This window comes from Opisthocomus hoazin, chromosome 35, assembly GCF_030867145.1.
Source record: "Opisthocomus hoazin isolate bOpiHoa1 chromosome 35, bOpiHoa1.hap1, whole genome shotgun sequence".
Taxonomy (NCBI): Eukaryota; Metazoa; Chordata; class Aves; order Opisthocomiformes; family Opisthocomidae; genus Opisthocomus; species Opisthocomus hoazin.
Window position 1 is genome coordinate 3552866 of NC_134448.1, and position 25743 is coordinate 3578608.

The 25743-nt window shown below is 56.8% G+C and overlaps 2 protein-coding genes across 2 annotated transcripts; one reads left to right on the plus strand and one right to left on the minus strand.

Moving 5' to 3' along the window:
• The first annotated feature begins 9 nt into the window (after positions 1 to 9).
• On the plus strand, positions 10 to 24425 carry ATP13A1 (ATPase 13A1). The gene is made up of 26 exons (XM_075445986.1): positions 10 to 357; positions 3461 to 3550; positions 4154 to 4344; positions 4705 to 4777; positions 5111 to 5266; positions 5423 to 5492; positions 6118 to 6224; positions 6860 to 6989; positions 8820 to 8875; positions 9486 to 9612; positions 9875 to 10012; positions 10521 to 10641; positions 11272 to 11429; positions 12229 to 12404; positions 13258 to 13368; positions 14462 to 14587; positions 14894 to 15002; positions 16361 to 16560; positions 17847 to 17943; positions 18377 to 18558; positions 18879 to 18993; positions 19273 to 19469; positions 19835 to 19977; positions 20494 to 20605; positions 21665 to 21808; positions 23137 to 24425. The coding sequence occupies exons 1-26, from the start codon at positions 16 to 18 to the stop codon at positions 23245 to 23247; spliced, it is 3582 nt and encodes a 1193-aa protein (XP_075302101.1). The 5' UTR covers positions 10 to 15; the 3' UTR covers positions 23248 to 24425.
• On the minus strand, positions 23790 to 25735 carry MVB12A (multivesicular body subunit 12A). Its single transcript, XM_075445987.1, has 9 exons — positions 25617 to 25735; positions 25437 to 25532; positions 25242 to 25338; positions 25016 to 25142; positions 24803 to 24937; positions 24568 to 24650; positions 24194 to 24258; positions 24063 to 24113; positions 23790 to 23991 (listed from the first exon to the last, which is right to left on the minus strand). Exons 1-9 carry the CDS (start codon positions 25695 to 25697, stop codon positions 23929 to 23931), a joined length of 798 nt encoding a protein of 265 aa, XP_075302102.1. The 5' UTR covers positions 25698 to 25735; the 3' UTR covers positions 23790 to 23928.
• Positions 25736 to 25743: the final 8 nt, after the last annotated feature.

A 25743-nucleotide genomic window follows, 5' to 3' on the forward strand; every position in this document is an offset into this window, starting at 1 on the left:
GCGGTTTCTCCCAAGATGGCGGCGGCCGGTGCGGCTCCGGGTGCCGTGGACGAGCTGGTCTCGTCGGTGACGCTGTACCGCCGGCGGCCGCGCCTCCTCCACGGCACCGTGCTGCCCTTCGTGGCGGGGCTCTACCCGGCCTGGTTGTGGCTGTGGGGACCGCGCGTGTGGGCGGCGTGGAGGGAGGCGGCGGCGGCGGCGGCGGCGGAGGAGGAAGAGGGCCCGAAACCGGGACCGGGCCCCGCACCCCCCGAGGCCGCGTTACTGGCGCTCGCCGCCATCGCTGTCGTCCATCTGCTGACGGCGCTCTCGGGGCTGTGGTCGGTGCACGCTCACTGCGCCCTCACCTGCGTCCGGGTGAGTCCCGGGGCTACCGGTACCGCGGGGCCCGGCCGCGCCGGAGATCCCTCCGGGGCTGCCCCCGAGCAGTGCGGGGGGGCTCCTGCCGCTTCCCGCGGCCTCTCCTCTCGCGTGTGGGCGGCTGAGGAGGCGGGGGGCGTTCGGTCTCCGGGGAGGGGGGGGAGGATTTTCCTTGCGACGTGGCAGAGCCGCATCGGCCACGCAGGGAAGCTGTGAGGGGCGTGAGGAGCCGCTTCGGGCACCGACGGTGCTCCCTTTGGCTGGGCTTGGGCAGCGCGGCGAGGAATCCCAGAATCCCAGCATGGTCGGGGTTGGCAGGGCCCTCTGTGGGTCACCCAGCCCAACCTCCTGCCCAAGCAGGGTCACCCAGAGCAGGGGGCACAGCACCGCGGCCAGCCGGGGCTTGGATATCTCCAGAGAAGGAGACTCCACAGCCTCCCTGGGCAGCCTGGGCCAGGGCTCCATCACCCTCAGAGGGAAGAAGTTCTTCCTCGGGTTCAGCTGGAGCTTCCTCTGCTCCAGTTTGTGCCCGTTGCCCCTTGTCCTGTCGCTGGGCACCACTGGAAAGAGCCTGGCCCCGTCCTCCTGACCCCCACCCTGCACATATTGATCAGCATTTCTAAGGTCCCCTCTCAGCCTTCTCTTCTCCAGGCTGAACAAGCCCAGCTCCCTCAGCCTCTCCTCGTAGGAGAGATGCTCCAGTCCCCTCCTCATCCTCGCAGCCCTGCGCTGGACTCTCACCAGTAGCTCCTCATCTTTCTTGAACTGGGGAGAGGGGCACGCGTTCAGCAGGGCCCAGCCCCAGGGTGGTGTTGGGGAGCCCGGGGATATGACTGCAGGCAGGGGGACGGGATGAGCGGAGTGTTCAGGGCAGGTGCCGACTGCCTCTGCTAGTGTCGAGCGTTCCGTCTGTGGAGGATGGACCGCCTGGCTGCCATTTTGCCGTCGCTGCTGTAACCGTGGCTTATTGCGGTTATATTCCAGTCTTTTTTAATATCTTTATCAATTATCTGGACGGGGGCATTGAGTGCTTCCTCAGTAAGTTTGCAGATGACACCAAGTTGGGTGGGAGTGTCGATCTGCTCGAGGGTGGGAAGGCTCTGCAGAGGGATCTGGACAGGCTGGATCGATGGGCAGAGGCCAACTGTACTGAGATTCAACAAGGCCAAATGCTGGGTCCTGCACTTGGGTCACAACAGCCCCACGCAACGCTACAGTTTTGGGGAGGAGTGGCTGGAGAGCTGCCTGGCGGAAAAGGACCTGGGGGTGTTGATCGACAGCCGGCTGACCAGGAGCCAGCAGTGTGCCGAGGTGGCCAAGAAGGCCAACGGCATCCTGGCTTGGATCAGGAATGGGGTGGCCAGCGGGAGCAGGGCAAGGATCGTGCCTCTGGACTCGGCACTGGTGAGGTTGCACCTCGAGTGCTGTGTTCAGCTTTGGGCCCCTCACTCCAGGAAGGACATGGAGGGGCTGGAGCGTGTCCAGAGAAGGGCAGGGAGGCTGGGGAGGGGTCTGGAGAACAAGTCTAGTGAAGAGCAGCTGAGGGAACTGAGGCTGTTTGGAGAAGAGGAGGCTGAGGGGAGACCACCTCGCTCTCGACAGCTCCCTGACAGGAGGGTGGAGTGAGGGGGGGGGTTGGTCTCTTCTCCCCAGTAACCAGCGATAGGATGAGAGGCAGTGGCCTCAAGCTGCGTCAGGGGAGGTTCAGATTGGATATTGGGAAAAATTTCTTGCCTGAAAGAGCAGTGAGGCGTTGGAGCAGGCTGCCCAGGGCAGTGGGGGAGTCCCCATCCCTGGAGGGGTTCAGAAAACGTGTGGATGTGGCACTTGGGGACAGGGTTTAGCAGGCGTGGGGGTGCTGGGGTGATGGTGGGACTCGATGATCTTAGAGGTCTTTTCACAGAATCACAGAATAGTAGGGGTTGGAAGGGACCTTTGTGGGTCATCTAGTCCAACCCCCCTGCCCAAGCAGGGTCACCTACAGTAGGCTGCACAGGACCTTGTCCAGGCGGGGCTGGAATATCTCCAGAGAAGGAGACTCCACAGCCTCCCTGGGCAGCCTGGGCCAGGGCTCCGTCAGCCTCAGAGGGAAGAAGTTCTTCCTCGGGTTCAGGTGGAACTTCCCGTGCCTCAGTTTGTGCCCATTGCCCCTTGTCCTGTCACTGGGCACCACTGAAAAGAGCTTGGCCCCATCCTCCTGACACCCACCCTGCAGATATTTATAAGCATTTATAAGGTCCCCTCGCAGCCTTCTCTTCTTCAGGCTGAACAAGCCCAGCTCCCTCAGCCTCTCCTCCTAGGGGAGATGCTCCAGTCCCCTCACCATCCTCGTAGCCCTGCGCTGGACTCTCTCCAGTAGCTCCTCATCTTTCTTGAACTGGGGAGCCCAGCACTGGACACAGTACTCTAGATGAGGCCTCACCAGGGCAGTGCAGAGGGGAAGGAGAACCTCCCTCGTCCTGCTGGCCACACTCTTCTTGATGCACCCCAGGATCCCATTGGCTTTCTTGGCACCCAGGGCACGCTGCTGGCTCATGGTCACCCTGTCGTCCACCAGGACACCCAGGTCCCTCTCTGCAGAGCTGCTCTCCAGCAGGTCCACCCCAAGCCTGTACTGGTGCATGAGGTTGTTCCTCCCCAGGTGCAGGACCCTGCATCTGCCTTTGTTGAACCTCATCAGGTTCCTCTCTGCCCAGCTCTCCAGCCTATCCAGGTCACGCTGAATGGCAGCACAGCCTGCTGGTGTGTCTACCACATCTCCCAGTTTGGTGTCATCAGCAAACTTGCTGAGGGTACATTCTAACTCTTCATCCAGGTTGTTGATGAAGAAGTTACTTTTCCAACCTTAAGGATTCTATTGGTAGCTATATACATCTTAAGTGCAAATGAAGTACTGAATATGCTTCCTTTAGTGACAGAGTGCAGTTTTGGGGGTGCGTTGTGATAACTGGAATGTCTTTGATTCAAACGACGGCTCTGCACAAGCACCCGGCTGCAAAGAGCTTTGTTTTCCGTGTCTCGTAACGCGATCCGGCAAGGATCCCCACAGGAGGCGGGGCCTGTGATCTGCCTGACGAAGCGTGTCGTGATTGTGTTGCAGGAGCCGTGTCCTAAGAAAGCCACATTGGCTAAAGTCGTGCCAACGCCGAATAACGGATCGGTGGAACTAGTGCCGCTCCACAGAGACCAGGTAAGGCTCTGCTGCCTGGTGGTTGTCACACGCCCGGGAATCACAGAATGACAGAATGGTCGGGGTTGGCAGGGCCCTCTGGGGTCACCCAGCCCAGCCCCCTGCCCAAGCAGGGTCACCCGCAGCAGGCTGCACAGCACCGCGTCCAGGCGGGGCTGGAATATCTCCAGAGAAGGAGACTCCACAGCCTCCCTGGGCAGCCTGGGCCAGGGCTCCGTCACCCTCAGAGGGAAGAAGTTCTTCCTCGGGTTCAGCTGGAGCTTCCTCTGCTCCAGTTTGTACCCATTGCCCCTTGTCCTGTCGCTGAGCACCACTGGAAAGAGCTTGGCCCCGTTGTCCTGACTTCTGCCTCACTCCATCAGCCTGCAGTTGATTAGCTTTTACTTAAGTAATCATGGAAAAATCAGCTGCAGTCAGTCAAAAGTGGGGACGTTAACGATTGCACAGCGTTTCCTGCTGTGAGTACCACAAGCAGAACAGTGCAATAACTAAAGATGTAAGGGGTTGGGGTTTCTTTCTTTCTCCAGGCCAGACTGTGTGTGGAGTGAAGCCTTTGCCGTGTGTTTAACTAGCTGGGGTTTTTTTTTTCCCCCTTCTCTGCAGGGTGAGAATGGGCAGGAGGCTCTCTCCTTTGAATTCCAGAAAATTAAATACTCGTGTGAGATAGACGGCAAGAAACAGTTTCTTCCTGTCGCCTTCCCCGTGGAACATCCCCTTTGTTACTACCAGAACGCCCGAGGCTATCAGGAGGACAAAGATATCCGAGCAGCTGAGAAGAAATATGGTACAAACAAGTAAGTTTTCCGGGTGCAGGTCTCCCTGTGCCGAAGTATCCCGGTGCGTCGGGAACAGTGGTGTGGAACCACAGTCCTAGTCCTGGTTTTCAAATTTCAGTTACTCCCAGCGCTTGCTTCAAATTCCTTTAAGGGCAGAGAACGATATGGGACCGAGGGGTGGGCGATGGATGCAAATTAATTGCACGTAACAAATTAACTGAATCAAAGTAACTGAGAATGGGGAGATTGTGGACGTTCTGGTGTACAGCCTGGTCTGACACCCGAGGCTGCAGGTGGCTTGTGGCTTGGGCTTTTGGGGAGAATCTGGAGCATTTAGGTTAAAATGGTTAGGTTAATAAGGATTCGCTTCTTCCCCAGGGCCGAGATGGTGGTGCCGGAGTTCTTGGAACTCTTTAAAGAAAGAGCTACAGCTCCATTCTTCGTCTTTCAGGTAAAACAAACAAAGAAAACGAGCTGCAAATATTTCTCCCTGCTATAAAAATAAGAAAATTCCTTACAGTTCTGGTCTGAGCGCCAGAAGTCAGCTGGCAGCTTTCTAAAATCAGGAGCAGATGCTGTTCTTACCCTGTAACATTGATTTTACTTCTGGGAGTGACCCCGTTTCTCCCTAATGAGCTACTGTGATTTTCTGTTTTTCTGACTTGCTACAATTAAATGCATACCAAGTTAGCTTAAAAAAAAAAAAATACAAATTCCTAGAAATTGAAGGCTTTTGTTTCCTGAGCGAGATTAGAACAACGTCTGTGTCCTGTTCTCCCCGCAGGTGTTCTGTGTGGGTTTGTGGTGCCTGGATGAATACTGGTACTACAGTGTTTTCACCCTCTCCATGCTGGTTGCGTTTGAAGCTTCTCTGGTCCAGCAGCAGATGAGGAACATGTCGGAGATTCGAAAGATGGGCAACAAGCCGTACATGATCCAGGTAATCAGAACCAGAGAGGGTTGTGCCTGAAATTTTTGCAGTATCTGGCTTTTTAGCTTATTTCCTCTTCCTTTTTCCCATGCTTTTCCTCTGATCCTTTTCTGACGCGTGCAGGGTTTCTCAGAGTGCTTTTTGGTTGGTTTTTTTTTCCTGCAGGTTTACAGAAACCGCAAGTGGCGCCCGATTTCCAGTGATGAGATTATTCCAGGCGATATCGTTTCCATTGGTAATGACTTGCGTGATGGTTGCATTCAAAAGCTCGTTTAAAATCAAGTTTCTCTGGTGCTTTCAGCTGCGCAGTGGGTTGAGTTAGGTGTAAAAACCTGATGGTCTTGTTGGGTGCTTTAGACTTTGATTCGTAGACTTTAGACTTTGATGCCACAGTTCAGGGGTCCGGGAGATTAATCCTTGGGCTGGCTCTCCTGAACCTGCTAGAAAGGCGAATACTGAGATAAATCGGCCTCGGATTCTTCAGCTTAGGGTTGTGAAGATGAAGAGTTCCCTTCCTCCTCACAGTCCCTGGCTAGAACGGGAAGAGCAAATCTGTCTTGTAGCCCTGCTCTCCCTTTTGAGCTTGTATTACCCCAGGATGTGGTCCCAGCTGTTGAAGCCTGACCAGCAGTGACTTGATTTTAAACCTTCCCTGCTCTTAATAGAGGCCTAACAACCTTCAAACCCTTTCGGTTCTCAGCAAGGCTGAGTGAGTACGTGCTGTGGTAGGCTTGGCACCCCAGGGGAGGTCTGAAGCTTTAGGAATCTCGGCTAAAGCGAAGGAGAGCTGTGCCCTGCCAGCCAAACAGCAGTCGCTTCTGCCTTCGACGAGCTTCTCAGTTTTAATGTGTTCGTTGCAGGCCGGTCTCCTCATGAAAATCTAGTGCCCTGTGACGTGCTGCTGTTGCGTGGAAGGTGTATTGTAGATGAAGCTATGCTGACAGGAGAGTCTGTCCCGCAGATGAAGGTCTGTGAAATGTTCTCTGTCCTCTCCCTCTGTTGCAGCCTGGAAAAGTAAAAATATTCAAGCCACTGTAGCGTTTGCTAGGGTGAATTAATCTCTTTACACGAATGCTGGCCCAGGCAACCTGGTCTGTTAATCGGCTCCCTATCAGTGATTGATGGTCTCTGGTAAATGAGAAACAGAAATGTCTGTTTTGTCTGGCAAGGTCTCCAGCCTTTGGGTCTGAAGAGCGTCCTGTGGGCATGGCATCGCCCTCCTACACATTCCCCAGTCTGGATTCCTTTGGCTGGGTAGAGGTGGGAGGAGGAACAAGGGTAGAGCACTTCAAAACCCTGAATCTTCCTTCTTTGTGTGCCAGCGGGTGACTTAAAAATGATAAAGTAATGCTTGCGGAGCCTCCCTTGCTGCATTCAGTGTGCCAGGGGTGAACTAGTCTCCCAAAACTGGAATTTCCACAGCTTCCAGGCTCTAAACCCAGACCGATCGGGAGCTGAATGGTGTGTTAAGGTCTAGATTCAATTCAGGCCACCTTTGGCTGACGTGAAACTGAGAGCATCTTGCAGATTGAGAGCAGAAAGGAGCGCTGGGAGTTTACTTGTTGATAGCTGCGCATCTGAGACCTGAACGTTGTCCTGCAGGAGCCTGTGGAGGATCTCAGTCCGGAGCACGTCTTGGACATGCAGACAGATTCCCGCCTACACATTATATTTGGGGGAACAAAAGTGGTGCAGCACATCCCGCCCCAGAAAGCCAGCACGGGGCTGAAACGTACGTACCCGCATGAATTTCCGCTGAGGGGGTGTGTGGTGCACTCACAGATTTATTTTAAAGGGCTTGGTACAACTTTGGGTCAGTCTCCTTCACCCCGTCGCTGATGGTTTACTTTGATTATTAAACTGCTGTGGTATTCTGTTAAAGTTGCCTATGCCCCCGTGGAAGTGAGAGGAGGGTGTAGCTCCAAGCGTTTTTCTCTCTGTGATAAGCCTCTAAAAGACTGTGTGAGGGATTGCTTAAGCAATCTGGACGTCCACAAATCCATGGGCCCTGATGGAATGCACCCATGAGTGCTGAGGGAGCTGGCGGATGTCATTGCTGAGCCACTCTCCATCATCTTTGAGAGGTCCTGGAGGACAGGAGAGGTGCCCGAGGACTGGAAAAAGGCCAATGTCACTCCAATCTTCAAAAAGGGCAAGAAGGAGGACCCAGGGAACTACAGGCCGGTCAGCCTCACCTCCATCCCGGGAAAGGTGATGGAGCAGCTTATCCTGGAGGCCATCATGAAGCAAGTGGAAGAAAAGAAGGTTATCAGGAGTAGTCAGCATGGATTCACCAAGGGGAAATCATGCCTGACCAATCTGATAGCTTTCTACGATGACATGACTGGCTGGGTAGACGAAGGGAGAGCCGTGGATGTTGTCTACCTTGACTTCAGCAAGGCTTTCGACACAGTCTCCCATGATATCCTCCTAGGGAAGCTGAGGAAGTGTGGGCTGGATGAGTGGTCGGTGAAGTGGATAGAGAACTGGCTGAATGGCAGAACTCAGAGGGTTGTCATCAGGGGCGCTGAGTCTGGTTGGAGGCTGGTGACAAGTGGTGTCCCCCAGGGGTCGGTACTGGGCCCAGTCTTGTTTAACTTCTTCATCAACGACCTGGATGAAGAGTTAGAGTGTACCCTCAGCCAGTTTGCTGACGACACCAAACTGGGAGGTGTGGTAGATACACCAGAAGGCTGTGCTGCCATTCAGCGTGACCTGGATAGGCTGGAGAGCTGGGCAGAGAGGAACCTGATGAGGTTCAACAAAGGGCAAGTGCAGGGTCCTGCACCTGGGGAGGAACAACCTCATGCACCAGTACAGGCTTGGGGTGGACCTGCTGGAGAGCAGCTCTGCAGAGAGGGACCTGGGTGTCCTGGTGGACGACAGGTTAACCATGAGCCAGCAGTGTGCCCTGGGTGCCAAGAAAGCCAATGGGATCCTGGGGTGCATCAAGAAGAGTGTGGCCAGCAGGACGAGGGAGGTTCTCCTTCCCCTCTGCACTGCCCTGGTGAGGCCCCATCTGGAGTACTGTGTCCAGTTCTGGGCTCCCCAGTTCAAGAAAGATGAAGAGCTACTGGGGAGAGTCCAGCGGAGGGCTACGAGGATGGTGAGGGGACTGGAGCATCTCCCCTACGAGGAGAGGCTGAGGGAACTGGGCTTGTTCAGCCTGGAGAAGAGAAGGCTGCGAGGGGACCTTATAAATGCCTACAAATATCTGAAGGGTGGGTGTCAGGAGGATGGGGCCAAGCTCTTTTCAGTGGTGCCCAGTGACAGGACAAGGGGCAATGGGCACAAACTGGGGCACAGGAAGTTCCGTCTGAACACGAGGAAGAACTTCTTCCTTCTGAGGGTGACGGAGCACTGGAACAGGCCGCCCAGGGAGGTTGTGGAGTCTCCTTCTCTGGAGATATTCCAGCCCCGCCTGGACAAGGTCCTGTGCAGCCTGCTCTGGGTGACCCTGCTTGGGCAGGGGGGTTGGACTAGATGATCCACAGAGGTCCCTTCCAACCCCTACTATTCTGTGATTCTGTGATTTAGACTAAGCTTCCTGTCTTCATTCCAGCTGTCGATAATGGATGCGTGGCGTACGCTCTGCGGACCGGCTTCAACACGTCTCAGGTAAGGTGGGAACGTGACTTCTCGCCTCTTGGCGATGATGCTGGTTGTGTTGTCTGGCGCTTCGCTGTCGGGGAAATCCTTAGGAAGTACAGCAGGGGGCAAATATAAATCAGGGCATCAATATTCTGGAGTTTTTTTGGAAGAGGAAGAAGTGAGGTTCGTCTCTGTGTGTCAAAGAAGTAGTCTGATGTTTGACATGGAAGCCTGGGAGTCAGGAGTCGGGGTTCCTGTTGTGACTGACCACGCTGTGTACATACTACAGCTCCTGGTTATCCCTGTTTCTGTCGTGAGAATTGTTGGAAAAAGGCGACTGAGTGTGTTTGTAGAGACTGGAGGTGTGAACGTGAGCTTTTTCAGTTGAAAATTGAAGACTGGCTCAAAGGAATCATCCACTTAAGTGACGTAGCGATGAGATTGGGTTTTTTAACAGGTTAATTGTGGGTGACTCTTGGCTGCTGCCTCTTAAGAGGATCACAGAAGTGGGAATAGTTTTTGGGCTCTGGCACCAAAACACCAGAGTGTAACTTTAGAATGGGGTTTCATACATATTTTTAACAAACTGCTGCATGCCACAGAGGTAGCTTCTTGCACTGAAGGCTGTTCTTCTCAGGGGAAATTGCTACGTACAATCCTCTTTGGGGTGAAGAGAGTGACAGCCAATAACTTAGAGACCTTCATTTTCATCCTGTTCCTGCTGGTCTTTGCCATTGCTGCTGCAGCATACGTCTGGATTGAAGGTGAGATTTCTTCTTGCCTCTTCCAGGTCTCTACACAGGACTTGTACCAAAGCTTGTGGGAAGGACAGTTGACGTAATTTCTGAGAGTTACAATAGCTGGGTTGGGCTGCGCCAGTGTTTCAGTGTAGGGGCCCACACTGCACTCTGGATGCTTTGCTTGTCCTTCCTAGGTAGGTGAGCTTCTTTGTGGTACTCCTCTTAGTTCTGTGGGGCACGCAGTCCGAGGAGGAGGAGGCATACAGTCTCCCGTCTCATTCCGTAGGCACCAAGGATCCGAGCAGGAACCGTTACAAGCTCTTCCTGGAGTGTACTTTAATACTGACTTCAGTTGTTCCACCTGAACTTCCCATTGAGCTCTCTCTGGCTGTCAACACCTCCCTCATCGCCTTGGCCAAGCTCTGTAAGTACCAAGCCTAAACGCAGAAACAAAACCAGGAGTGCTTTCTTGCGTAGTGTGAGGACGTTGGTGAGCAAACGAGTGTGAAATTCCTGTGGTGTCCTCAGCTTCTACACAGTGACAGTATCTGGCGTGGAGCTGGTGTAGGTGAGGGGTCTAAACCCCAAAGAACCTGGGAGTCGGGTGCTTTGAAGTGGGTCCTAAATCAGGCGTAGGAGGGAATGTGTTGGTAGGAAAGCCTGCTTGCTCAGCAGTCCTGCAGCTCTGCGTTGAGCAGGTTCCTAGATGTGGAGTAGGCAGGTCGATGGCTTCAGTGTTGGACTACATCACCGCTACAACTTGGTGTCTGTTCAGGTTTCAAGTGCCACGGAAATTCAGAATGAGCAGTTCAGGGTTCATTAACTACAAGAGGACTGTTTAGGGCTCCTGTCTTGTGATAAAAGCCGCCGAGCATCCTGTCCTGGCTTTGTTGCAGCCGGCCTCTCTCAGAATTTCCTCTGCTCTCTTCTAGATGTGTACTGTACAGAGCCCTTCCGCATCCCCTTTGCGGGCAAAGTTCAAGTTTGCTGTTTCGACAAAACGGGCACTTTAACCAGCGATCACCTGGTAGTGAGAGGAGTAGCTGGGCTCAGGTAGGTGCTGGGTGATTTTTCCTTACCATTTGCTGTGCTCTGGGCTTTGGGCACTGTGGGAGCTCCTCAGGCACGAGCGCAATCGCGGTGCGGTGGGGTAGAGAAGACAATCGGGGATTCAGAGAGTGAAAGAAGTGGATTGAACTGGAGGGAGAGAGGGTTGTTGATCTCTGACGACGACTATGGGCTCAGAACTTGTGAATTTAGTTGTCTTGGGGGACTTCTTGCGTAGGGTTTTTGTGTAACTGAGATCTTGGCTGCTCCTCTGTGCAGCAGCATCCTGCCTTCTGATTCCACTGCCGTAACGAGCTGTGCTTGAAGGCCAGACGCCGCAGCACAGAGACGTCTGCATCCTTTGATTTTATGGTTACTTAAATGTGTTAGTTCAGGCCTCTACTTCAAGTGTTCTGCTTGAATCAGGTTTGCTTTGGAGGACTGGCAAAAATTACAGGCTTTGGCACTGATTGCAGTTGAGACAGCGCCAGATTTCCTACGGCTTTGATCTCACCATGAGAAGCTCCACTGTTTACCGTCTTAGAGCAGGAATTTTTGGCTGGGAAAAAATCCAGAACGTGTCTGAGATAACGTGGACGGGTCTGTTAACACGGGCAGTCTTTTTTTGTGCTGCAGGGATGGGAAGGAAGTGACACCAGTATCTGACGTTCCTGTAGAAACCCACCGAGCGATTGCTACTTGCCACTCGCTTGTGCAGTTGGATGATGGGACGCTGGTGGGAGATCCGCTGGAGAAGGCAATGCTGATGGCTGTGGACTGGACGCTGACCAAAGGTAAAACCCAACTCCAGATCCTCCCTGGTTGATGCCTGAGCGCTCTTTACCCACGCTGTGGGTTGTGGGGTGGTTTTTTCGGGAGGGCTGATGATGACAGCACTGGTTTTGTCCACTCTGAACATGAAATTACCTAGTCTGTGGAGATTTCCGATGCCTCATGCCAGCTTTCTGCAAGGGGTGAATTCCATCTGGTGTAATCCCAGGAACTGGTTTGGGGCAGTGGAAATCCTTGTACTGCGTGTCTGAGGGACAACAAACAGCAGAGGCCCCTTCTCAGGACTGCAGATGCTGCGTTCTGCAGCTGCCCTGCTCAGGTTGGCGTCTTCTAGTTCTGATTGTGCCGACGCAGTAAAATCAGGGCGCGACCAGCGCAGATCACGACAGGGAAAACACGACAGTGTGGGTTTTAGCGTGGTCTGCGGGCAGTCTCTCTGGAGGCTTTCTGCTCTGCTTGCTTGTAACTAAAGTAGAAATATTCCAGAAATACTGATCCTATCCCGCTGAAACCCGTGCTGTTGTGGGTTTTGGTTATGGATTTTTGCCTGAGATAATAGTATATGCTATAAATGCGCCTTCAGCCTGCTGTGTGGGTGTTCACACTAATGCACAGAGGTGTTCCGATCCGTTCTCTCCCTGAATTCTTGGCAGTAGAATTTCCAGCTCTGTATGCTTGTATCTAAGGAGAGGAAATTCATACGACCTCGGTGACCTGTGGGTTCCTTTGGGACCCGAAGGGAGGGATGTTGCTTTTGATACCGAGAAACCTTTCAGGATTTCCTGATCTGTTTGTTTCCAGATGAGAAAGTTTTCCCCCGAAGTATTAAAACTCAGGGACTGAAAATTCACCAGCGCTTTCATTTTGCCAGTGCCCTGAAAAGAATGTCTGTCTTGGCGTCGTATGAGAAGATCGGCTCGACTGATCTCTGTTACATTGCAGCAGTGAAAGGGGCCCCAGAGACACTGCACAAAATGGTGAGCGCATCTCGAGGAGAGCAAGGGCCTTCTTTCGCCCGCGTGTGCTCGTCCCCTTGCTCCTCTGCTTCTCCCCGCCAAGTCTGGAACCCGAATGACACAGGGGTTTCATCCTGCAAAAGAGCACAGTGAACCCGTGCCTGAAAACAAACTCCTCTGGGGGGTTTCCATCTAACCCCAGTGAGATCCGACTGTCTCACCGTGTGCGTTCCTGGCCCTGTTGCTTCTGCTTACAGCAGAGGGCTAAATGTGGGGGGGGGGTCTCCTCTTTTGCCCTTGCTGGAGAGTAGTCCAGCGGAGGGCTGCGAGGATGAGGAGGGGACTGGAGCATCTCTGCTAGGAGGAGAGGCTAAGGGAGCTGGGCTTGTTCAGCCTGGAGAAGAGAAGGCTGAGAGGGGACCTTAGAAATGCTGATCAGTGTGTGCAGGGGGGTGGTCAGGAGGACGGGGCCAGACTCTTTCCAGTGGTGCCCAGCGACAGGACAAGGAGCAACGGGCACAAACTGGAGCAGAGGAAGCTCCAGCTGAACCCGAGGAAGAACTTCTTCCCTCTGAGGGTGCCGGAGCCCTGGCCCAGGCTGCCCAGAGAGGCTGTGGAGTCTCCTTCTCTGGAGATATTCCAGCCCCCCTGGCCGCGGTGCAGTGCCCCCTGCTCTGGGTGACCCTGCTTGGGCAGGGGGCTGGGCTGGGTGACCCCAGAGGTCCCTTCCAACCCCGACCATTCTGTGATTCTGTGACCCTCCCAAAGGTGCCTCTTTCCCCTGTCTGTGTATTTAATGCAAAATGCTGAAACATGCTCCTGAATTGTGTTGGAAACTGCATTAATATGATGCTTTTCCCCACGCCTCCTCTAGCTGTCTCAGTGCCCAAGCAACTATCACGCTGTCCACACGGAAATTTCACACGAGGGGGCAAGAGTGCTGGCCCTTGGCTACAAAGAACTGGGGCACCTCACTCACCAGCAGGTAAATTTGTCTGTTTAAGCCTTGAAATCGAGCACCCGTTAAAGGAAACGGAGGCGGTGTGAGCAGGGAAGAGGGGCAGGACTCTTTCAAGATGTGGTTGCCCGAAGCTGCTGTAACCGTGTTGTTTTCACAATCTGGATCTTCTGGGAGGATCACAGCCTCTGCGTTGTGCTCCCAGCTTTGAATTCCTCTGCGTCATTGATTGCTGCTTCTGTTTCCCTGTTTGTAAAGCGCGGTCAGCTCCTTCCTTCTAGCAGCTGAAGAGGCTTTGCACTGAGCTTCTTGGCTGTGAAGGGCTACAGAGATGGTGAGGGGACTGGAGCATCTCTGCTAGGAGGAGAGGCTGAGGGAGCTGGGCTTGTTCAGCCTGGAGAAGAGGAGGCTGCGAGGGGACCTTAGAAATGCCAGTCAGTGTCTGCAGGGTGGGGGTCAGGAGGACGGGACCAGACTCTTTTCAGTGGTGCCCAGCGACAGGACAAGGGGCAACGGGCACAAATTGGAGCAGAGGAAGCTCCAGCTGAACCCGAGGAAGAACTTCTTCCCTCTGAGGGTGATGGAGCCCTGGCCCAGGCTGCCCAGGGAGGCTGTGGAGTCTCCTTCTCTGGAGATATTGAAACCCTGCCTGGCCACAGTGCTGTGCAGCCTGCTGTGGGTGACCCTGCTTGGGCAGGGGCTTGGGCTGGGTGACCCCAGAGGTCCCTGCCAACCCCAACCATTCTGTGAGCCTGGTTTTATGTGGGGATGGGCATGTGTAATTGTTTTCTGCTGCCTCTGCGGAGCTTTGTGCCAAAGAAGCCTTTCTTCTCGAGCAGCTACGCAGTGTCCGGCCTTCACACAGAATCACAGAATGGTGGGGTTGGAAGGGGCCTCTGTGGGTCATCTAGTCCAACCCCCCTGCCGAAGCAGGGTCACCTACAGCAGGCTGCACAGGACTTTGTCCAGGCGGGTCTTGAATATCTCCAGAGAAGGAGACTCCACAACCTCTCGGAGCCCCGGTTGTGTTTTTGGTGATGCTTTGATTGCACCCACTGGGAAACAGCATTGCTGCTACAAAGCAGCAGGTAACGCTCCGCTTGCTGCTTTGCTTTGGCAGGTGCGAGAGATGAAACGTGAAGCTTTGGAGTGTGACCTTAGATTCGTTGGATTCATTGTGGTTTCCTGTCCTCTCAAAGCTGACTCTAAATCCGTCATCAGGGAGATCCAGAATGCATCGCACCACGTAAGCGTCGGCAGCGTCCTGCCGTTAGCCACGGCGTTTGGGATGTGGAGTGTCCGTACCGGGAGCCTTTGTGGAGCGAGGGCAAAGGCAGGGAGACCTTGTGGGCACGATGTTATTTTTGCAGTGGGATTTGCTCTCCCCTAGAGGGAAAGCCTTCCTGCAGGGTGCTGCGCAGAGCTACGCCTCGCAGGGAATGTCACCAGCGTCCAAGCTAGGCAGAAGGGTTTTGGGCATCAAGAAGACTTGCTGTGAAGTGCTGCTTATCTGACTGCAACTGATTGTTGACCCCTCTCTCTTTCCCCTCAGGTAGTGATGATAACAGGAGACAATCCGCTCACTGCCTGCCACGTGGCCCGGGAGCTGCACTTCCTCCAGAGGGAACACACCCTCATCCTGCAGCCTCCCGCGAGCAAAGGTAACGGATCCCTGGCAGGAAACGGCTCTGCGTTTCGGAGGGCAGCAGCCAAAACCCTTCTGGGGCATTGTATTGGAGTTAGCCAGGTGCTGTTAGCACTGCTGCTTGATGCTGAGAAAGGGAATGACTTGCTTTCCAGAATCCCAGATAACCCTCTGTCCTTTGCCCTCTCTCGCTTGGGGTGCTGTGCAGGATACGTACGCTCCTCTGCCAGCTCCCAAACCGAGCTATTGAGCGCTGAAATAACAAAAATAACGGCGGTGTGAGGGCTGTGCGGGTTCAGAGGCCGCCCAGGGAAGCTGAGAGCAGTGTCACTGACTGCAGGGAACGGGGTGTACGTGGATGGGAGGTGGGCACGTCACCGTCCTGAGGAGTGGAGGGCCTTGTGTCCGTAATCACAGAATCACAGAATGGTGGGGGTTGGCAGGGACCTCTGGGGTCACCCAGCCCAACCCCCTGCCCAAGCAGGGTCACCCAGAGCAGGGGGCACAGCACCGCGGCCAGGGGGGCTGGAATATCTCCAGAGAAGGAGACTCCACAGCCTCCCTGGGCAGCCTGGGCCAGGGCTCCGGCACCCTCAGAGGGAAGAAGTTCTTCCTCGGGTTCAGCTGGAGCTTCCTCTGCTCCAGTTTGTGCCCGTTGCCCCTTGTCCTGTTGCTGGGCACCACTGGAAAGAGCCTGGCCCCATCCTCCTGACACCCACCCTGCAGATATTTGTAAGTCTATATTAGGTCCCCTCTCAGCCTTCTCTTCTCCAGGCTGAACAAGCCCAGCTCCCTCAGCCTCTCCTCGTAGGGGTGATGCTCCAGTCCCCTCCTCATCCTCGCAGCCCTCTGCTGGACTCTCTCCAGTAGCTCCTCATCTTTCTTGAACTGGGGAGCCCAGAACTGGACCCAGGACTCCAGATGGGGTCTCACCAGGGCAGAGCAGAGGGGGAGGAGAACCTCCCTCGCCCTGCTGCCCACACTCCTCTTGATGCACCCCAGGATCCCGTTGCCCTTCTTGGCACCCAGGGCACGCTGCTGGCTCAGGGTCACCCTGTCATCCCCCAGCACTCCCAGTCCCTCTCCGCAGAGCTGCTCCCAGCAGGTCAGCCCCAGCCTGTGCTGGTGCCTGGGGTTGTTCCTCCCCAGGTGCAGGACCCTGCCCTTGCCCTGGTTGAACCTCAGCAGGTTCCTCTCTGCCCAGCTCTCCAGCCTGCCCAGGTCACGCTGAATGGCAGCACAGCCTGCTGGCGTATCTACCACACCTCCCAGTTTGGTGTCTGCAGACAGCGGGGTCGGCGTGCGTTGGGTGGCTGGGAGCATTTCCCGCAGCCCGGCGGCACGCTCGCGTCGAGCTCGTGCTTCTCTTGGCAGACTCCAGCTGGCGGTGGCAGTCGATGGACGGTGCGGTCGTGCTCCCGGTCTCGCCAACCTCCTTGCGAGAGCTGACGCGGCGATACGACCTGTGCGTCACCGGGGAAGGGCTCTCTCACCTGCAGTCTGTGGACGGGCAGCAGCTGCTGAAGCTCATTCCGCACATCCAGGTGTTTGCCAGAGTGGTGCCGAAGCAGAAGGTGAGAGGTCTCCACCGCGGGTAGAACCCAGTTTTAGCAGCGTTCCCAGCAGGGCTGGCGTGGGGATCCACGTAGACGCTAGCACATGGTCAATGCCAAAACTGTTTTCGGCAAAGCAGCGTAACTTCTGGTACCCAAACCAGCAGGCAGCAAGAATCAGAGCTCGGGATGTGCCGTGCTGTTCTCCCAAAGAGCCCTGAGCCCGTTCCAGCTCTGCTTTCCTAAAACAGAGCCCGAAGGGGAAGCGTTTGGGGTCTGGGGGCGAGGCCGGCGAGTTCCTGCAGAACAGAAGCGCTTGACCAAGAGGCGTAACGCGTCCCAGGCTGCTGCGTATCGTGACACAGAATCACAGAATCGTAGGGGTTGGAAGGGACCTCTGTGGGTCATCTAGTCCAACCCTCCTGCTGAAGCAGGGTCACCTACAGCAGGCTGCACAGGACCTTGTCCAGGCGGGGCTGGAATATCTCCAGAGAAGGAGACTCCACAGCCTCCCTGGGCAGCCTGGGCCAGGGCTCCGTCACCCTCAGAGGGAAGAAGTTCTTCCTCGGGTTCAGCTGGAGCTTCCTCTGCTCCAGTTTGTGCCCGTTGCCCCTTGTCCTGTCGCTGGGCACCACTGGAAAGAGTCTGGCCCCGTCCTCCTGACCCCCACCCTTCAGATATTTATAAGCATTTATAAGGTCCCCTCGCAGCCTTCTCTTCTCCAGGCTGAACAAGCCCAGCTCCCTCAGCCTCTCCTCCTAGCAGAGATGCTCCAGTCCCCTCCTCATCCTCGCAGCCCTCTGCTGGGCTCTCTCCAGTAGCTCCTCACCTTTCTTGAACTGGGGAGCCCAGAACTGGACACAGTACTGCAGATGGGGCCTCACCAGGGTAGTGTAGAGGGGAAGGAGAACCTCCCTCGCCCTGCTGCCCACACTCTTCTTGATGCACCCCAGGATCCCATTGGCCTTCTTGGCACCCAGGGCACACTGCTGGCTCATGGTCACCCTGTCGTCCCCCAGCACTCCCAGTCCCTCTCCACAGAGCTGCTCCCAGCAGGTCCACCCCAAGCCTGTACTGGTGCCTGGGGTTGTTCCTCCCCAGGTGCAGGACCCTGCATTTGCCTTTGCTCTCCAGTAGCTCTTCATCTTTCTTGAACTGGGGAGCCCAGAACTGGACACAGCACTGCAGATGGGGCCTCACCAGGGTTGTGTAGAGGGGAAGGAGAACCTCCCTCGTCCTGCTGCCCACACTCTTCTTGAGTGAGAGCACGCAGGCCGCCAGCTCTCACTGCGCCTTTCTTTCTGCAGGAGTTTGTAATCACCACTTTGAAGAGCCTGGGCTACGTCACGCTGATGTGCGGGGATGGGACCAACGACGTCGGAGCTCTGAAACACGCAGACGTGGGTGAGTGCGCGGGCAGGGCTCCGGTGTGCGCCGCTGTCTCGGTTCGGCTTGTGTTCCTAAACCCAACACCCAGCTTGGTTTCTCTGGTGTTTGGAGGGCTGGGATCAATCTGACCAACGTCATCTGGTGGCCTCAATTAACGTAAAGAAGAAGGATCTCTGTGCTGGTGGAACACCCGCTGTGAGCACGCCTGCAGGCAGCGGGAATTAGCTGCAAACACATTTTTCTGGAAGAAAGATTCTCCCTAAGTATATTTTTTTCCCCTAATCTTTCCTTCAGCAAGCGAGACATCTCCAGAGTCCCTGCGTAACTAGCTTGCCCACCCAACTCCAGGTGTAAATCACAGCTGGGATCCCTACTTGGTGAAAATGCTCTGCCAGGAAAGGGATTGCAGCCCTTTTTTCCTCCAGCTAATGCTCTGACGCTCCTACAGGAGTGGCACTGCTGGCAAACGCTCCCGAGAGACTGCCCGAGCGGAAGAAGAGAGCTCGAGATGGCCCCGGTGATGGGAGGCCGGCCCCGCCGTCGATGGGGAGCGGGACGGTGAAGCCCACCTCCCGTGGTGCCAAGCACAGAGTCATGTCCCAGAGAGAGGAGCAGCTGGCCATCCAGAGGGTCGGTAACCAGATGTTTAAAAGCCTGTTCATTTATCCTCGCTCTTTGTTCCTCCTCTGGTGTTCTGCCAGTTCGTGAGAACGGGAAATGCCGGGATGCGCTGGGAAAAGACCGGCTTTTTCGCTTCTTATCCTGAAATAGCTGAATGGATTTGGGCAGAGACGGTGCTGCTTTTCCAGCCAGCTGTCAAGCTGATGCTGCCAGCGTGAAGGCTTCTCCGCCTCAGCGTGGAGCCAGGGCTGTGGGAGGGGGCAGCGCAAGGTCAGCTTCGATCCGGGTTGCGACCGTGAGCCGTGCGTTTCCGTCTCATTCGCCTGCAGGAGCGGATCAGTCAGGTCCTGAAGGATCTGGAAGAGGAGCGCGTGCCGGTCGTGAAGCTGGGCGATGCCAGCATTGCAGCCCCCTTTACCTCCAAGCTCTCTTCCATTCAGTGCAGTAAGTGCATGGCGGGAGCTGAACAGTTGGGAGTTACCCAGGGGAGTAAGTCTGGGTTTGAAAGAAGCCAAGGGGGAGGGCGTGGGGTGGTGAGAAACACCCCCAGACCCACGGCTTTGCCAGATGTTTTGTGGAGCAACCCTGGGGGGGTCCTTTGGGTGGGGATGCAAGCAGTGAGGGCTGAGCTTCCCTCTGTGCTGCTTCAGAAAAAGCGAGGACTGAGGGGCAAAGCCCCAGAACCTGTTCCATTTCCAAACACTGCTTCCTCTTGCTCCTTAGTCTGCCACGTGATCAAGCAAGGCCGTTGCACGCTAGTGACCACGCTCCAGATGTTCAAGATCCTCGCCCTGAATGCCCTGATCCTTGCTTACAGCCAGAGCGTCCTCTACTTGGAAGGGGTGAAGTTCAGCGATTTTCAGGCAACCCTGCAGGGTCTGCTGTTGGCTGGCTGCTTCCTTTTCATCTCCAGGTCGAAGGTGAGGCGAGGGAGACGCGTTGGCACGGTGAAAAGAGTGCCTCTCTGCAAAAACAGCCGTTGATTTTGCGAAGTTAACGGTCCGTGGTGCTGGAGGGGGTGCAGTCTTTTATTCCCCTGGATTTGGGAGGCTCCCGAGGCCAGCGCATCCTTCAGGGAGCGTCTTGTGATGGCGGGCAGGCAGCTTTGTTCAGGTTGCAGCAGCTGGAAGAGGTGGGAAGGGTGTTTCAGTGGGCCTCACGTCCGCAGGAACTGGAATTCTTGACAGCATTTCCTGAGAAACACGAATTAATTGGATTCTGCTGCAAAAACCGCCCGGAGGTGGGCAAAACCATCCCGCCCCCGTTTGCTTTTCTCTCTCCCCAGCCTCTGAAGACGCTTTCCAAGGAGCGCCCGCTGCCAAACATCTTTAACCTCTACACGGTGCTGACGGTGCTGCTGCAGTTCCTCGTCCACTTCCTCAGCCTCGTCTACCTGTACCGCGGCGCCCAGGCGCGCAGCCGCTCCAGGTAAGCGTCCGTCCCTCCAGCGCCGGGACGTTTTCTCCGACCGCTGCGAAGCGGGAGGGTGGAGAGAGGCCTCCCTCCCCGCAGCGCTCTTTCTGCGAGTGCTTCACCGAGCGTTGGGAGTTTAAGGTGTTGGACACGTCTGGAAAAAGCGTTTTTGCCTCGTGCGTCGCGGTGGAAGCGGTGGGAACGCGCTCTGTGATACGGTGCTGTCCCCGCACCGGGAGGGGAAGGGACGAGAAACAGCGATGAGGTGGATTACTGGAAGGGTTAGAAAGATCAAACACACAAAAAAAGGCTGATTTTTTTTTCCACTTGATTTTTATTTTGTGAAAAAGAACCCTGTGATTGCTCGCAGCTCCGCTCTTGCCTCTTACCCACACTTGTCTGGGAGCAAACTGGTTTTTTCCCAAAAAAAACCTGAAATAACGTGGGGCTGGTGGGGTTATGCGAGGGAAGCTGAACGCTCCTGGTGATTCCGAGTCCGGTGCCCTGATCTCCAGCCTTGTTCTCTCCTAGGCAGGAGGAGTTCGTGGATCTCTACAAGGAGTTTGAGCCCAGCCTTGTGAACAGCACTGTCTACATCATGTCAATGGCGATGCAGATGGCCACCTTTGCCATCAACTACAAGGCAAGCCGGGTTTTAAGTCACATTTCCAGCACCACTGGAGAGAGAGATTTTGTAATTAAGGTGCAAGAATACAGAGCGATGTTCTTCTCTAATCCCAGAATCCCAGCGTGGGGGGGTTGGCAGGGCCCTCTGGGGGTCACCCAGCCCCACCCCCTGCCCAAGCAGGGTCACCCAGAGCAGGCTGCACAGCACCGCGGCCAGGGGGGCTGGAATATCTCCAGAGAAGGAGACTCCACAGCCTCCCTGGGCAGCCTGGGCCAGGGCTCCGTCACCCTCAGAGGGAAGAAGTTCTTCCTCGGGTTCAGCTGGAGCTTCCTCTGCTCCAGTTTGTGCCCGTTGCCCCTTGTCCTGTCGCTGGGCACCACTGGAAAGAGCTTGGCCCCGTCCTCCTGACCCCCACCCTTGAGATATAAGCATTTCTAAGGTCACCTCTCAGTCTTCTCCAGGCTGAACAAGCCCAGCTCCCTCAGCCTCTCCTCCTAGCAGAGATGCTCCAGTCCCCTCCTCATCCTCGCAGCCCTCCGCTGGACTCTCTCCAGTAGCTCCTCATCTTTCTTGAACTGGGGAGCCCACAACTGGACTCTCTCCAGTAGCTCCTCATCTTTCTGGAACTGGGGAGCCCAGAACTGGATCCAGCACTGCAGATGGGGCCTCCCCAGGGCAGAGCAGAGGGGGAGGAGAACCTCCCTGACCTGCTGGCCACACTCCTCTTGATGCACCCCAGGATCCCGTTGCCCTTCTTGGCACCCAGGGCACGCTGCTGGCTCATGGTCACCCTGTCGTCCCCCAGCACTCCCAGTCCCTCTCCGCAGAGCTGCTCCCAGCAGCTCAGCCCCAGCCTGTGCTGGTGCCTGGGGTTGTTCCTCCCCAGGTGCAGGACCCTGCCCTTGCCCTGGTTGAACCTCATCACAAACCACATTTTGTCAGCGCTCTGCGGGGAAATCTCCCTCGTTTTGCCCCAAGCTGGAATGAGCCGAGCGTCGGGAATTGCTCCGCGTCCCCGAGTCGGCAGGAGCCCAGCCTCGCCCCCGCTGACGGTTTCTCCCCGCTGTGTTTCAGGGCCATCCTTTCATGGAGAGCCTCCGGGAGAACAAGCCTCTGCTGTGGAGCATCGTCCTTTCGGGGCTGGCCATCGTGGGCCTGCTCACGGGCTCTTCGCCGGAATTCAACGAGCAGTTTGGCTTGGTGGAAATCCCTACGGAGGTGAGCGGGCAGCGAGTTGTGACGCGCGGGGAGAACGGGACTCAGCCTGTCCTTGGGGGGAATCTTCAGGTTTTTGGTAGAATGTCAGGCCGAGAACTCGCAGGAACGCTACCTAAACAGCTTGAAGTGAGAGGATGTGGTCGCCGTCCCGCTGAAGCGCTGGGGTTATCGATACGGGCTGGGGGATGACGGGAGCGATGGCAGCCCTGCGGAGAAGGACTTGGGGGGGCACTGGGGGACGGAAAGCTGGATGTGAGCTGACAACGTGCGCTCACGGCCCCGGAAAGGCAACCGTACCCTGGGCGAGGGAGGGGATTCTGCCCCTCGGCTCCGCGCCGGTGAGACCCCCCCACCCCGGGAGTCCTGTGTCTTCCTGGACCTGTTGGAGCGGGGCCAGAGGAGGCCGCGGAGATGATCCGAGGGCTGGAACCCCTCTGCGGTGAGGGAAGGGTGGGAGAGTTGGAGAAGGCTGCGGGGAGACCTTCGCGCCTTTCAACGCTGACCAGAAAGACGGGGACGGACCTTGTAGCCGGGCCTGCAGCGATGGGCTGGGGGGGGGGGGAATGGTTTTAAACTAAAAAAGGGGAGATTCAGACCAGATGAGGAAGAAATTCGTTGCACTGAGGGTGGCGAGACAGCGGCGCAGGCTGCCCCGGGAGGTGGCGGATGCCCCATCCCTGGGAGCATCCAAGGCCAGGTTGGGTGAAGATGTCCCTGCTCGTGGCAGGGGGGTTGCACTGGGGGGAGCTTGAAGGTCCCTCCCACAGAATCCCAGCATGGTGGGGGTTGGCAGGGACCTCTGGGGTCACCCAGCCCAACCCCCTGCCCAAGCAGGGTCACCCAGAGCAGGGGGCACAGCACCGCGGCCAGGGGGGCTGGAATATCTCCAGAGAAGGAGACTCCACAGCCTCCCTGGGCAGCCTGGGCCAGGGCTCCGGCACCCTCAGAGGGAAGAAGTTCTTCCTCGGGTTCAGCTGGAGCTTCCTCCGCTCCAGTTTGTGCCCGTTGCCCCTTGTCCTGTCACTGGGCACCACTGGAAAGAGCCTGGCCCCGTCCTCCTGACCCCCACCCTGCAGATATTTAGAGGCATTTCTAAGGTCCCCTCTCAGCCTTCTCTTCTCCAGGCTGAACAAGCCCAGCTCCCTCAGCCTCTCCTGGGATTCTATGATTTTTCTACAGCGCTGTGATTTTTTTTTTTTTTACAATTTTTACCATTTAGCAACTTTTACAGCGCTGTGGAAGGAAGAAGGTGAAGCTCTAGTCCGGCAGCAGCCGGCCGTGCCTCTGCTGTTCTGCCGCGAGGTGTTAACGGGGTGCGTTTGTTCTAGTTCAAGGTGGTGATCACGGAAGTGTTGCTGGCTGACTTCTTCCTCGCCTTGTCAGCAGACCGAATTCTGCAGTTTCTGCTGGGGAGCGCAAAACTCAAAGTGCCTTCCTGAGACGGATGGCGAGGCCCTCGCCCCCCCCAAACCCCGCGGCGCGACACGAAGGACAGCGCCCAGCGCCGCGTTTCGCCGTCGCAAGAACCGTCCTGAAATCTTTCGACGAGAACTCTGACCCTGTTCAGGAGGAGGCGCGGGGAAGCTTCCGCATCCCGCCTCTGTGAACCGAGACCCTGACTTTTTTTAAACGTTTCTGGGACGTTACCACCAACCGTCGGGAGTTTTGTACTGCCCTAACGTTTCAGGAGACCTTGACAGAATTTGGTAACTAAAAAAAAAATCCGAATCGCTGTTATTTTGAAACGCGTTTGGAGCGTCCTTTGTGGGGCTTTGTGATGGTTTTTTTAGCTGAGACACCGCGTGGCGGGGCGTGAAGAACAGCGAGGGGAAGGTGAGGCCGCGGGGCGTTCAGAATAACGAGCTTAGCGCTGACGAGGCGTAGGAGAACAAAAAGCCAGGAGCTCCCACACGTTAGGTGGTTGTAGGTGCCGACCCCCCAGCCCTCTACTTCGAAACCATCCCAAAAATATTTCAGCGGGTGAGGAGAGAAACAGGTTTATTTTTCTCCCTAAGCAATTCCTGTCGGCAGCCATCGATCGCGTGGCTTCGGGTGCCCTGAAATTTAAATCGGCGAGAGCGCAGCCGCGCCAGTTCGCGTCCTCGAGGCCGACGCCGGTGCTAACAGACGCCGGGCGGGAGCCTGGCCGCGGCCGTCCTTTCCACGACGAAGGCGTAATCGTACTGAAAACCAACCCCAGGCGGTTGGGAAACGGAGAACGCGCCCGCGGCCCGCCCCAGAGAGCCCCGCTTACCTCTCTCTCGATGTCAGCAAGGGACTTCACCGTCAGGTCGGCAAGGATAGCCTAAAAAAAGACGTCGAGTATTGCTGATGAAGACCCAGACCGGAGGTGGGAGGAAGAGTGGCGGCTTACGGAGGACTCACCTTGGTGCCGGAGCTGAGCTTGCTTTCGAAGCGGGGGTGGAGCGTGAAAGGCACTCCGTCCATAGCTGGGGAGAGAAAAAGAGCGGCTCTGAGAGCGCCGATGGATTAATTAATCACTGACGAGGGGCACGTCGGCACCTGGAGAAGAGCCCGAGCCAGGCCTCGGCGCCGCATTCAAGCAAGGGATAATTTTCAGGAAGGGAAAAACCTTTCAGAAAAACCTTCCTCTCAATTTTTTTTTTGAGCTCAACTCCAGTCTCTAAACAACCGCGGTGCGGGCGCAGCCGCTGCGGGCCCCTATTTTAATTTTTAGATTTCATTTTTTAGTTTTCACGCGGTTTCCTCGCTCGCTTCCAGCCGGAGAAAGGCTTTACCCGAGAGGCCGTAGACGTTGGAGGCGTCGGACAGAGACTCGTGCTGGGACGCGCGTCCGACGCTGCACCGCGCCACGGGCGACCTGGCGCAGATCGGAGTCGTTAATAATTAAGGAGCTGGGGCAGATAACGAGCCCCACGCCCAGGGGGAGGGGAAGCGCGAGGAGGCACCAGTAGGCGCAGGGGTTATTCCCAGTCCCGGACTGGGTCAGGTCAGGGCGGAGGGCATCCGTACTTGGGGGGCGAGGCGGGGGGCTGCAGTGAGAGCTGCCTCAGCCCCGCGCCGATCGTCCTCGGCGTGGGGACGGGCGGGGGGCTGGGTTTCGAAACCGGCCCTTTTTTACACCAGACGGCGAAACTCCCCATTTCCCTGGGGAAAAAGAGGAAAAACGCTGAGGATTTTTGGGGGGGAGGGTAGGGGGGGGCAGGGAGGGCAGGGCCCCCCTACCCGACTCGCAGGTAGCGCGGGAGGGCTCTGCTCTTGGAGCTCAGCTTCAGGTCCAGCACCGCCGTCTCGGCGACGGCCACGGGCAGCAGCTTCACGTAGAGCCGCTTCCTCCGGGAACCGACGGGCCCTGGGGGGGGGGGGGGGGGAACAGGGGTCGGGCCCGGGCCCCGCCGCCCCCCGGTCCCTCCTCCCGGGGGGTGTTTGGGGGACACGGGACGGGACTTACGCGGCTCCGGGAACTCGGGGGCGCGGGTGTAGCCGGCGGGTGGCGGGCTCCGGTCGCTCAGCACCTGCACGTCGGTCACCACGGGGCCGGGAGGGGCCTGGACCGGGCCGGGAGATCGGTACCGGGCCGGGGCACGACCCCGGTGCCCTCGGCCCCCCACCCGGCCCCGGTACCCCCCCTCCGACCCCCCCGCACCTGGGCTCCGCCGGTGCTGACGCACAGGTACCCGCCGCCCTTCTGCCCGAAGCCCTTGCCCAGGTTGGCGGCCGCGCCCTCCACGGTAACGGCGATCTGCGGGCACACGGAGCGTCGGGCCGCGATCGGGGGACGGGGACCGGGACACCCCCTCCCCGGGGGCACCCCCCCCCACCCTACCACGGTCCAGCCGGCGGGGACGGCGTCGGGCGCGGCGGCCCAGCCCACCCCGGTGAGCGGAGCTTCCTCCTCCGCCGCCATGGCCGCCGCTTCCGCCCCGGGAGCGGCGGCGCTCCGCGCCCCACCC